Source organism: Bos javanicus, chromosome 1 (genome assembly GCF_032452875.1).
Source record: "Bos javanicus breed banteng chromosome 1, ARS-OSU_banteng_1.0, whole genome shotgun sequence".
NCBI classification, from domain to species: domain Eukaryota; kingdom Metazoa; phylum Chordata; class Mammalia; order Artiodactyla; family Bovidae; genus Bos; species Bos javanicus.
The window spans coordinates 37420161-37433600 of record NC_083868.1 but is presented as its reverse complement, the minus strand read 5'-3'; the positions used below and the strand labels follow the sequence as shown (position 1 = coordinate 37433600).

Below are 13440 nucleotides of genomic sequence, written 5' to 3'. Positions count from 1 at the left end.
AGGAAATAACAGAAATATGGACCAAAATTCCATTTGAAACTCAGATACATTAGTAAATGTTAACTCTATGCTGTTTTTAAATTTTTAGAATTTAGAATTTAAATGTTTAGAATTTTCTTTTTTTTTTAATTATTAATCTTAAAAGTCTAAAGGTCACTCTGATTCCAATACTTTTATGGAGAAAACAGCTATTAAAATATCCCTTGGGAATGTGTTCTTATAACAAAATAATTCTCTCACATAAATGAGTGGGGATGTTCTACCATCAGTGAAGTATTGCTACATTAACAGCCTCAGCTTTGACAGCAGTCCCTAGAATCACAGGTCTCTTTGTTTCTGTGCATTGTCAACCTATATTATGAATCATTTAGACAAGTGAAATGTGTTTCCTAAAATGTAAGATACTAAAAGTTGAACATTAATGGTTATGTAAACATTGTACTTTTGCAACACATTTTAGTTTTTAAAAATGTTCCAGCACTAACAGAAAAACTTGTTTAGTTCTAATTTGAAGGATTTTTTTAAACAGATTAAAAAGTTAAAATACATCAATTTGAAATTATATAAAATCATTAGGGCAAATCTGTGCTCAAACTTTAGCACATATATTTGCCATCACACCAGAAATCCAGCCTGTCTTGGTACACATTTTCTTATTATATCGCTTGACTACTAAACTTTGATTAGTAAATGTAAGCTCTGTTTAGTCAGGGTTTGAATAAAGGCTATGAAAATATAATATAATAAGCAAATGGCCTGTAAAACAATTATAATATAGTAGTTATTTTCAACATAAAAATGTGTCTGGAAGTCCCTTGAATATAAGGGTTCAAATTTTAACATAAGGAACAGAAACTATTGTGATGAAATGAAATTTCAATTGAAAAACGAACTTGTTTTAATTTTAAAAGAAGCCCAATCCAGAATAAATTGTTAATTTCTGGAAAAAAATCAGGATATAACTTTGACATCATATTCTATAGGATTACTAAATCTCAACTTGTTATCCTACATCATGACTGTTGAATAGACATACATACACACACATACACAGACACACACACCTCTTCAAGGTATAAACATGTGTGTCTATAAGAGCCCACAAAGGATCCAGTGAAGTGCCACATGCCTATCACTGTAATTCAAAACTCTAGGCCTTTATTTTCCATATTAGGAGCACAGTGTCAATGGAAAGCATCAAAGATCAGGTCAGGAAACTAGCATGATTAGGTCATTGTGCTAGAGATGGTCAGGAAACTTCATTCATCACTGCAGGAGAATGTAGCACTCAGACAAACCTTGGTGTGCTTTTTCTTGGTAGTGTAGTCATAATATGAATAGAGCCAATAGAAGCTTCTATTTGGCGATGGCCTTTTTCATATTCAATCATATGCCTTTCCAATACACACACGTATGTATATGGATGTGTTCACACAGAATTTACATTGAGCTTAGATATGTGCTTATTGAAATAGCTATTTCTGAATGTTCAGTTCTTTCAAAAGTGCTTTTTACTTGTATATGTATTTAGTATGCATTCATGCAAATTATTTTTAAAGTTTTCTACCTCTATATGGTAAAAAAAGTAAAATCTGGGTTATAGTCATCCCTAAAACATGAAATTAGGCAAGTCATGTAATCTACTCCCTTTGTTTTTATTAACTTATTGTTGTTATTTTTAACTTTATTTAAAAAACAAACAAAAAAAACTCTTCCCTTTTACTTCCAGAACTCTGTTTTAGGCAGCTAGTTTAAAGATTCATATTGCATTTTAACAACTTTTATACCTATGTTAGAAGTTTTTATGTAAGTATTCATTTTGTAGTCATTTGTCCCAACTAAATCGTTATCTTTCAAGGCCATTCAGTATGCCACTACTGATAACCTTCTTTTCCAAAATCCAGTAACTAAACATCAGGTATTCACTACTTGGTAAATAAATGAATGCAAAAAACAAACTATTTTGGTATGAAAGATGAGTTAATTTTTTCCTTAATTTTTTCTTAATTTTAATGGTTTTTGAATGTATGCCTTTGAATTTAAATGTAGAGTTCTAATGTTTTCACCAGGGCCAGGGTTATAAACCTTAGTTTCCAAAGGATCACCTTTGGAAAGGAAAATATAAAGGGATACTAATTTAATATATTTTTAGATTTTTTCTTCTTTAATCGTGTATATATTGTTAAAAGATATTAAAACATTTAGAATTATTTTGGACATCACTTATAAGCAGAAGTAAGAAAAATTGTCCTTCTTAACTGTATAAATGTTTAAGGAAAAAAAGCAGTTGTGCCTAAAAAATATATAAATCATCATTGTAAGCATAGATTAATCCATCTTGTTCAGTTGGATGAAATATATATATAATTACACTTGGAAATCTTTTTTTTTAATAAAAAGGACTATCAAATCATTATAATTTCACATCAGAAATGTCAAGAACATCATAATAAAATCTCTGAGTTTATCTTTCTTGATTTAATGTAAATGAGTGTTAACTTATTTGTGGTAAACTAGATAGTAAAACTAAACCAAGAGAAAAATATTATTCTCTTTTATCCTGCCTCTTTAAAAATATTTTCAAGATTTGGCACTGGCTATAATATTTGATGGAGTTTATATATTTAATAAAAGAATAACAACCCTATTTAACTTCTATTTATAGTTCCTGTGATGATGCCAGTTCTTTTCATTCTGTCAAAATATGAAACATACCATAACAAGCTTTGGCATATTGAAGGGGAAAATAAAAATTTGGATATAACCGTAGCTTTATGTCATTTTTGAATATTATCAGTGATCAAGGGTCCAGCTGGGGAAAATTAACAAGATTAGACAGTGACAAATAAACAAATGATTGCTTTTATTTTTTTCTCATCACCAACCTGTAATTCAGGAAAACTTAATTTTACTTCATTCTCATTTCAAAAGGTAAATATTCATCCCTAAAATTTTGTGCACAGTGTGGAAATGGTTCAGTTTTGTAAGAAGACAATACTGCTGGTCACATACATGCACACACTCACACAGGGCTGCTCATAGACTTCCTCAGAGTGTTGTTCTGTTAACCAGAGGATTATTCAATCTACAAGGAAATGATTGCAAATTAGCTTCCCAGCCTAACTTCTCAGTGTGAAGACTACTACCATATAAAATTAAAAAATGTATCTGTCTAAGATCTATAGAATTTTATTCATTGCTAAATTACATTTGAAAATAGGGGAATGAAGTATATGTTAACTACTAACAAGCTGTTCTCTGTTTCTCTTACTCATCCTGAAGTGGAAAATATCAAAATTTCATATTGATTAGAAACCAACTGTCTTTATCACTGGTAAAAAGTAAACTTTAAAGTCTCGTTTTTCATCAAGGAAGGGGTAGGGGATGGGGAATGGGTATTATTTTTTTTACAAAATATGTTTATTGATCTATCTTTAACTATTATTTAAAAGACAATAAATTAACCTCCCCTTAATGACTATATAGAAAATTCAAGATGTAACCATTTTGATATTGATTAGACTTATCAGCAATAAAATTAACCCAGGCTTCTCCCTTTGCTTCAGTCCACATTACATAATCTGTCAAGAATTTTTGTCTTAAAATGAGAGGCAACTCAGTTTGGAGACTTTGAAGTCACATTTACATTTTCTTGATTTGAGAGAGCTCTCCAAAATCATATGTGAACTATAACATTAAATAGCAGGGAAAGTAGTTGTTGATTCTAATCCTTCAGAAGTGAGAAAACAAAAGTTTGCTGTTAAGACTTTGCTTATGGAAAATGTGCCAATAGCTTGAGTGGTTAGAAAACTCACTGGGAACCTAAAGGGTAACAGGTTTGAAAAATTTTTATTTCACATTACAGTGAAGAAAGCAAGATACTGAAAGCAGCTTTCTGATGTGAAAGACTGATGTCATCAATATGCTATTTTTGCTCTTTGCCAGGTTAACAGAATTTATTGCAGCAATTAATGCAAAACATATGTGTTGAAATATCTACATGAAAAATATAATTGCCCCCAATTTAATTTGCTACCTTTCAAAACTCTTGTTTAGCTACCTTTTCTCAATGTCTCCACTTAAATACAGTACAAGTGTTTTTAAAAAAGAGGAGATAAATCTTTATAATTTACTTTCTCATCTTAAGTTATTTATAAATTATCTTTTATATACAGGAAAGTTTCCACAGAAATTGAAGTCTACTTTTTAGGCCAAGTTCCACTTCCACCCATTACTGACCTTTATGACAATTCCAGTAGTCAATCCATGCTTCATTTTTATAAAATTAAAAAAAAAAATCACATCCAAGTTATAGTGACAATTGCCTCACATTCTCTGTGTATGGAATTCTTGAGAAGAATCTTTCCAAGGTAAGCAGAGTTTGAGAGTCAGGAAAGGAAGACAGAGGATGAATGTGTGAAGAAAACACATCACAGATCACATCACATCTCCTATTCCTGGGTCCACATCAAATTTTCTTTATTTTCCTAGTGAGTCCCTAACTCTTCCAGATGATCATAATTTATGAGGGTAAACACAGCAGATTCAAAGTATTCTTTGAAGTACTTTCCTGAAAGTACTTATTTAAAAAGTACTTTGAAGTCTAAATTTTCACTCCAATACTCTGAGTATTTCTAAGTTTTCCTTGCAAGTCCCAAGACAAATTAGTATCCTCAGTAGGGTTAAGATTGAGAAACTAGAGCTTTTCCTGAATAGAAGGATACCTCCTTAATTTACAGGCATTTGTGTACAGGAGAAAAATGTAAGGTTAAAATCAGAAGACAGACAGGAGAGGGCCTGATGAGTTTATTTAGTTTTCTCAGTTGTAAAATGGGAGACGTCACAATAACTTTCTTTAGAGGTGCTTTAAGATTAAATGAGGTTCAGTAAGTACTGAAGGATAATGTAAGGAAAAAATCTTTCCAACCAGTGGAACTCTGTGTGTTTTCTGATTAGGGGGCATTACACTGAGGCCATTATTTAGTTTGGGTATGCCCTGGATTTTCAACAATTCTTTTATGAAAAACACTAAAGTTCTGAAGACCACACAAACTTTAGCATCATCCCCACTACTAACCTACCTCGGTAACACTGCTCCCAGAAACCCTTTCTGGCCCTTTCCGGGCTTACTCCCAAAATCAGAAGAGTGGGAAATCCTGTTATAATTTTTAAACAGTGTCAATCAAACGGGGGGGGCGGCGGGCATAGGGGAAAACAGATAACTTTTGATTGTGCACGAGGGTGGGGGATGGGGGTCTGTGAACATACCCCTTAGCGCAGAGGGCCCTTAACAGTTGGCATTAATAGGTGGTTTTAAAGAAAACTGGCGCGGGGTGGGGGGGGGGGGGGGAAGGTTCATTATCATCCAGAGACTAAAGGACAGGTCTTTTAAAATATTCAACAAATAGCGAAGTGGTCGGGAAAGAGAGCAGCAAGCACGACAGTGGACGTCCCAGGCTCGTCCCAAGAGAACGGGCCTGGTCTCCCAACTCTTTAGGGAGCGCTGAGAACCCTGGAGAACTGAGTCTTCCTCCTACACCTGTCACTTGGCAGGCGGGGAACTTAGGAGGGGGACCGCGCCACGTGGAAAAGGTTGACAACGCTCGGGGGAAGAGGGTTGAGGGTAGGGGGGCGACAGAGACTTCGGGTCAAAGTCTGTGGTTAAACTCAGGACTTGCCCGGCCCGTCCCGGGAGCTACCGCGCTCCCCAGGTGAGGGGAGTCCAGGTGGTGAGGTGGGCGCCGCCTCTCCGAGCCGTGGCAGCCCCGCGGCCGCAGGCAGAGGGCGCACGTTTGCCTCTCGTCCGCCCCGCCTCCGCCCCGCGCTGGTTTCCGCGGAACTTGGCGCCCTCGCGCTCGCCCGGCTCCAGTCTCCGCCCCGGCCGCGAGCGCCCGGCGCCCTGCGCCCGCCGGCTGGCAGAAGCCGGCCCCCGCGGGGGCTCCGCGCGTACCCGCTGTTCACCGCCCCCCGGGGGGCGCGCCTGCTCGCAGCGCTCGGGCCGCGCGCTTTGGCCGCCTGGCGCGGAGATGGCTCGGGCACAAAGAACCCACCGAACCCCGAGAGCTGAACTGGGGGACGTGGCCCCGGAGTTGGGATTTTCAGATCCGATCTTGAATCCGATGCGGTGTGAAAAGTAGCGAATTGTTGGGAGATTCCGTTTTCCCGCCGCACCGAAGAGCCTGGCCCCGGCGGCGGAGCATAATTTGAGGTTAAGATGCCATAGTGGTGGGTGTGGTGGCCTCGAGGGCCTCTGTTCATCTCTCTCTCTGTCGCCACACCCCTGTCCCTCCCAGTAAAGCTCTGTTTCGTGCTAAAATTTCTCAGGGCATACCTGGAAATTTAATCAGTACTGCATTTGCAAATGTGGGAGGTGTAATGCGAAGGAAAAGAAGCGCCTTCATTCCTCCTCTGGCCACCCCAGTTCATGGCTAAGGTTATTCGCCACAGTTTGTTTGTACAGTGCTGCTACTTGTTTCCCCCCTCTTTCCTTGCCTATTATTCTGACTTCATCATGTTGGTTTGGGTTATGTGGATTTTCACCCTCTGCTTTGACTGGAACAGCAGGACATGGTTTAGAAAATGAAAGGAGGGAGGGGGTTCCCCACTCAGGGCTTCCAGTTTAATAACATCACTCCACGCTGGAGGCTTTATTTACTGAACTGGTTTTGATTCCATCCATCCTCCACATGTATGTGCCCAGACTTCCAAAAGAGGGTTTGGCTTACACTTTCAAAACTTTCCTAGATAAAATATTTTCTTCAGGGGAAAAATCAAAAATCTGTAAACTTGAGAGGAGAAACAAATGCACCCAACTCCCCTCACCCCCACCCTGCCCCAAACACACACCCTTTTTTGTGTATGTGCAGATTTTTAGAGATTTAATTTAAAAACCGATTAGCCAGATGCTTCAGGCGATATTTTTCCTTTAGGCAAAAAATGTATTACTGGTTTTAGAATCTTTGCATTTCTCTACCTCTCCATCTTTTTAATCGACTTTTTATTTTCTTTTCCTCTTGCAAAGGCTTTTTTTCTCTTTGTAATCCACCACTTTTTTTTTTTTTTTTCACATAAAGCTGGTAGGAGGCAAACTAAAACTTGTTGACTTTCAGACTTGAGTTTTCCAGGAGAAAAGCTTCTGCCAGATTCCAAGAACTACCTGATTCTAGGGAGCTGGTAACAGACCCAGAGAATGAAATCCCAGTGTGTACATGTGCCCACACCCTGATTCGCAGAAGTGTCTGCCTAGATTGATTTGTGGCTTGGAATACTTTGCATTTTATAAATGTCCAACAATGCTTTTATTTCTAAAGTCATTGCAGAAAAATTAAAGTCTTCAAATTTCTTAGAAATAAATTCTGTACTCTGGTTTTCAGTATACTTGGATGAATAATAAAATGAATGTTTTACACCACCAGTCATCCCTTTATTTGAAAAATCTGTGGAAAGCTACTTGTGCACTTGGTAAAAGCCCTGCTCTGACCCTCCCTGGTGATAAAATCCAGATCTCTGAAAACAGAATAAAAAAGGGGACACCTGCATCTGTTTTTCTAAATCTTTTATCAAACAGGAATTAAAAGAATAAGGTTTATTAAAAATTTTAAAGACAAATGTTCATTAAAAAGTAAAATTGAGGATCTTGACAGAAAATGATTTGTAAAACTTAGTGTTCTTCCAAGAAATACATATTCGCCTTCCATCTAGTATTTATGCCAAACAAAATTATTGGAAAATGACTAAAATCAAAGGTAACCCACATCATAGATTTCTCAGTAAGTAAATGTCTGTAAGAACTTATCGAGTTTTGATGATTTGTGGAAAGTTTTATTAATATTTTCTTGAAGATTTTATGACTTGGAAAATGTAACTCTCAAGAACAGTTCTTGCTGTTTCCATTTGCGTTGAAGTTAGTAAATCAAATATACTGTGGAAATATGTTTTGCCTTTAAAAATCCTTTGCATATGTAACTGATTATTTGATATTTAAAAATTACATATATTTTATTTCAGAAAAATTCCAGAGTTTCAGAAACAATTTTAACATTTAGGGATCTTCATGAAGAGAGTTATTTTGAGAAACTATCAAAAGTGACAGACTCTTAAAGAACATACCAAAATTTGAATATTAAAATACGGATAATATATGGACATAATAAAGAATCTTATTAAATCTTTAAGGACAATAAGTTTTTTACAAGTCAAGGTGAAACTACTGAATTGTTTATACAAGCAAAAAGTAAACCAAAATTAAACTTAAGCAATAAAAGTCTTCACATGAAACTCTCTGAACTGACTACACAGTGTAAAAAATACATTTATGTTCTGATTGTGCACAACATTTTGTTTAAAATGTTTATGTTAATTTTAAGTTCTTTTCATTGTAGCTTCCAGTTACTAGCATTGCATGGGAAAGGTAACTTGATATAAAATGCCACCATAATCTTACATGGGGTAATGGTGTTTTATTATTTGTAGTTTCCATTTTATGGGTCTAGTTGCTTTTGAGTTATAAACATATTCAATTGACTTTATATCTTGAAATGGGCAGAAAAATGATATTAACTAGATCATCAATAAAAAGTATAAAATCGAAACTATTGATAGTTACAATGAAGCTGGTTTGTAACTGTAAGTCTATTGTTATTGCCAGAACATTTACTATTTAAGAGTTTTTAATTGCTTGTTTATGACAAAGGCAAGAATGGTGTGATATATAAGGGTGAGGAGAATGGAGCATCAAAGTGGACATTTCCCCACTTGAATTATTATTATCAATATTAGTCTTTAGGAAGATATAGATTCAGAATGAATTAATTTCATGATAGATTTTGAGAGGTTACAAGAAGTTTCTTTCGGCACAATCAAAATATTATCGTAGCAATTCAGGTTGTCAGTAAAAGCTTAAACAAATTTGCTGATAATCCTGTTAATGACCTAGGTCAAGTGTTAACTGTTGTGGGTTATAAAATAGTGAAATTAAGGTTTCTCCTACCTCCAGGCAAATAGCACAGTTATAACTGTTAGGGGGAGGTAGGGGCAAGCTATTAGGTAAGCTATTAAGTTACAAAAATGTATAATGCATTCAATTATTTAGTCTAGAATGATAAAATGCCATTAAAAGCAAATGTAAGCCCTCTTCTTAAAACTATAAAAATGATATGATAGCTTAGTTTTCTATAAATATTTCAGTTGGTGTATTATTATTTGAGGATAAGTGTTTATACATGAAAATGATGCCAGTTCATACTAATTTTTAAAAAGGGAAAAATCTATTATTTAAATGTATATTGTCTCCATTATTTGCCTAATATTCAAAGGGAAACATACAGTGTTCATCTCTAAGTTTTACTTTTAAGCTTTAAACAATCACATGGTATCTTCAATAGTTAGATGACTTATGTCCAGTGAAATACATTTCATACAAACAGTATCCCAACATTCCAATAAAAGTCTCCCCAAATAAGTAGTATATAAATATGCAGATTGAATTTTATTGACTTTTATTTTGAAAACTGATTTTCAATGTAAAGAGCTCTATAGGTGAAAGGTAATTAACTTATAAACACTGTTAGATAGTAAAATGTGTTACGTACTGAAAAGTGTGTTATGTACTAAAGAATAAGCAGTGAATTAAGCCTCAGATGCCTTCAAATATAGAAAAGTGTGTAAAGAAATTACTTTTTCCATTGCTAAATGATATTGAACTAGTAATAGTCAATTCTTTATATCAAGCTTTAGCCTTTTCATAAAGTTATTTTTATTTATCATTATCACCATCCATCTGATAGGAACAAGGAGTAAATATATAAACTTTTCTAACAACACTAAGTATAACAATCCTGTTTTGTCATGAAAAGTAGTAGTTTTCCCATTGGAAGTCTTTTCTTGGTGTGTTATGTAAACAGATCTGAAAAGATTTTAATAAAGTTCCATGCAGCTTTTGTAAAGTGTCTGTGTAAGCACAGAGGTCAGTTCTTGATTTAAGTGATCATCAAAATTATAAATAATTATCGAGGAGACCAGTCATAGAAAGTATCATCTGGAATCATCTTCTTGATAGCATATTAGAAAGTTATCTGTAACTGGATTTAAAAAAGGAAAGCTCATATTAAGCTTTTTTCTAAGCTTTTTTCCTCTTATCATGGACTAATGGCATTTCACAATTGATATTTGGTTATCAAATCTCAAGTCTTAAAAAAAAGTCACACAGTGGCATATTTCCTAGCAATTAACTCAATGGCTTGGATCTTGTTCACTTGGAGTTCTATCATGACTAACTTCATAACAGATTGCAGAATAAATTCCAGTAAATTTTACTGGTAAATTTTCTGTAGTATGGAAATATAATTTGAGCATAGTATTTTAAATGCAACCTAGTATTTTGTATTTCAGTTTTCAACATTAATATCAGAAAGCTGTACTAATGAGATTCATTCTATCATTACTCCTTCTACCCAACATATGAATTTTCAGAAGCATTGCTTTTTATTCAAATGACATTGTTAGAAAATTACATAAAAAATCTTAGAGCATACTTGGATTTTTCACTTTTCATGTTGTTCAAATCTACAACTAAGTCCCAAGCTATTGGTATTCAATATCCACATTTAAAATCTTACTCAAATATTATCCAAGTTAAATCATTCATTTTAAATTTTATTTCAAACCTTTCCTTCATGACCTCAGAAGAGAAAGAGACACTACTATAGAACATGACCTGTGAAGAATAATCCCATAAACAATGTAGAGATAAACTTTTGCCCAAGCAAATTAAATGTAATCATGTCAGTTTTCTGAATATATTAACCTTTTTATATTCATACTGTTAATGTGTATCTGCCTGTATAGTAATATGCACTATATACCCAAATATACACAAAGTGTGTCTTAAAAGCAACTTGCACTTGATAATTCTTGCTTCATTAAATTAATACTCATGAATTTTATATAAATATCAATGAGTTTAAGTGGCCCTTTTTTCCTTTTGCAATTTACTGAAAGGTTGTGTTTTGCACAAAAAAATAATGACTCTCATCTATATCCCTGTGCATTATTAATTCACTAAAATCCATTATCTAAATAGTTTATAAATATTCCATCTGGAGAAATACACTTTATCATAGCAATATGGGAATAATATTACTGTTTGTCTAGCTATTATCAATACTTTAATATTTTCAAAGGAACAAAAAGTATAAACACTAATTTGAAGTTACTGATACATTACTCATTATACAAATAACTACCCTTGCCTTTCATTCATAAAAAAATAATTGCCCATTAGTTTCAAATAAACATTTTAATTTAATTTGTAAAAAAAAAAATTGACTTGAAGGTAAGATAACTTCTTGATCCTTCTAGGTTAGAATTTTTAATTTCCCCATAAAAAAGACAAAAAATTTAATGAAATCTGCCAAGTTGATAAAAGCAGTCACTAAGGAAAGAATAAAATTATTAGCACTGAAAGTAGGTCACCAAATATGAGAGGCAGTTTTCATATTTAATTAAAAAGTTGCTAAATATTCTTGAGTTTTTACTTGTTTTTTCTAAAAATGATACATACAACATACAGTGGCACTGTCTTGCCAATATATTTTTAGTGAGTGACACAATATATAATGTAGCATTTGCACATCAATTGCTCAGTTTTGCTGAATTGCAAAATAAATTACTAAATGTTATTGTTCTAAATTCAAAATGATTAAGAGGAAATAGAAATTGTAAGTGTTGCTTGAAAGCAATCAATTATTCAGAAAAGTTTGTCTTAAGAGTTAGCAATCGTATTCACAAATCATTAGGAATAGATCACAAAAAGTATACAGGGAAAAGGCAATGTGTCTATTAAGCATGCAATCTTGTAGTAAACATTATTGTCCTTAATATTAGGCTTGCACTTTAATTCATTGAAAAGGAATGAATGCCCATTAGGAAAATAAATAACCCAGCATTAAGGAAATACCATTTGCTGCGTATGAACATTCTTCCTCAATTTGCTGTTCAGTTATTTACTACACCTACCCAGGAGATTTTCACTATTCATTAAATATAATCTCCTATTCGCATAAGCCCTTAAACAAAGAAAATCCAGTCTAACCTTATTGTAATTCCTACAAATATTACTTATGTTAATGTGGCATATGCTGCTCATTAGAACCTGTACCATAGAGCAAACCACCGCCTGGCGGGATACACATCACTTCAACATAGCAGTTACAATATAAATACACACACACACACACACACGCACACACAGCCGCGCTTCAACAAACTCCGATTTCCCTTTAGCCCATTCATAAATGCCATGATCCTAAGTAGGAACAACCTGTCATTACCTTTAAACATACTAAAGAATCTAGAGAGGAGGGCAGAATATTCTTTTAAACTTCTCAGAGTACTACTACATGGTCACAATTAGGAAATAAAATACTACCATGGCTATTTGGCAATTAACATACTGGGTTGTAAAACTGGAGGATTTTTCTCTTTCTGCTTAAAACGGGCAAACAAGGTAATTGCTTGAATTGGTATCAGATTCAAAACACATTTTAAATCTAGGCAATCCAAAATTATCTCTAAAAGTGCTTTAGAAGACAGCCGAAAATAAAAGCACCTTTAGTTTACTCTGAGAGCAAAGTGCTTTATTCAGAGGCACCTCGGCGACCTGAAAACGCTTCGGTGAGAACGTGCCTGGAAAAGCGTTAGCCCCTCGGGGCAGGGCTGTGCGCGTCGCGGTACCTGGCTTACCTTCATTGGAAGGTTGGAGAGTCAGTTCCCCGAAGCACTTGAGAGCAGAGCAGCTGAGAAGGAGGAGGATGGAGAGGTGACAATCCATGTTGCTGGTGCAGAGGGCAGTGAGAGGAGCATATCTCCATGAAGCATGCCACTGATGTGAGGGGGAGCGCTCTGATTGCTGGAGAAGTTACCATGCTCCGCTCGCAGGCTGATGTCAAGTTTGACACTGGAGATAAGGAGGAGTCTGGCTGCCTTTCCGCGAACCTCGTTCAGAGACTTCCCTGGGTCCTAGTGCCGTCGGAAGCGAGCGCTGAAGAAGGACAGGACCACGCGCGGGGGCCCAGCAGACAGCTCTGAAGCACGGGACTGGGGAGGAAGGGGTTGGGGATCGGCTGCATCACCGAAGGTGCAGGAAACCCAGAAGTTATGATGGTGCGGTGGTGGAGAGTAGTGATGGGGACAGAAAAACACCTCCCTCCTCCCCACTTTATTTTCAATGGAAAGCAGCTATTTTATTGTTTGCAGTACACGCTCTTGTAGGTTAATTCCCTGAAGAAACCAGAAACCCTGATAGAGTGTCTTATGGCACTGAGTGGAAAAGAAACTGAAATGCCAGAGAAATGTTTGTTATTAAAAGAACAGGAGCCCTGCATTAACAAGAGCATTAAAATTAAAAAATACATTGTTGATTGTAGTCAAAGAAAAATTAGG

At 35.3% G+C, this 13440-nt stretch overlaps 1 protein-coding gene across 2 annotated transcripts in view; it reads right to left on the bottom strand.

Moving 5' to 3' along the window:
• Window positions 1-13001, bottom strand: part of EPHA3 (EPH receptor A3) — a 406584-nt gene extending 393583 nt beyond the window's left edge. Inside the window, exon 1 of one of the 2 annotated variants that reach the window (XM_061434537.1) lies at window positions 12742-13001. In XM_061434537.1, coding sequence (XP_061290521.1) covers window positions 12742-12829 — 88 coding nt within the window. In that variant the 5' untranslated portion in view covers window positions 12830-13001. The remainder of the gene's footprint in view (window positions 1-12741) is intronic. The other variant, XM_061434453.1, reaches the window with a different exon arrangement.
• Between the last annotated feature and the right edge of the window lie 439 nt (window positions 13002-13440).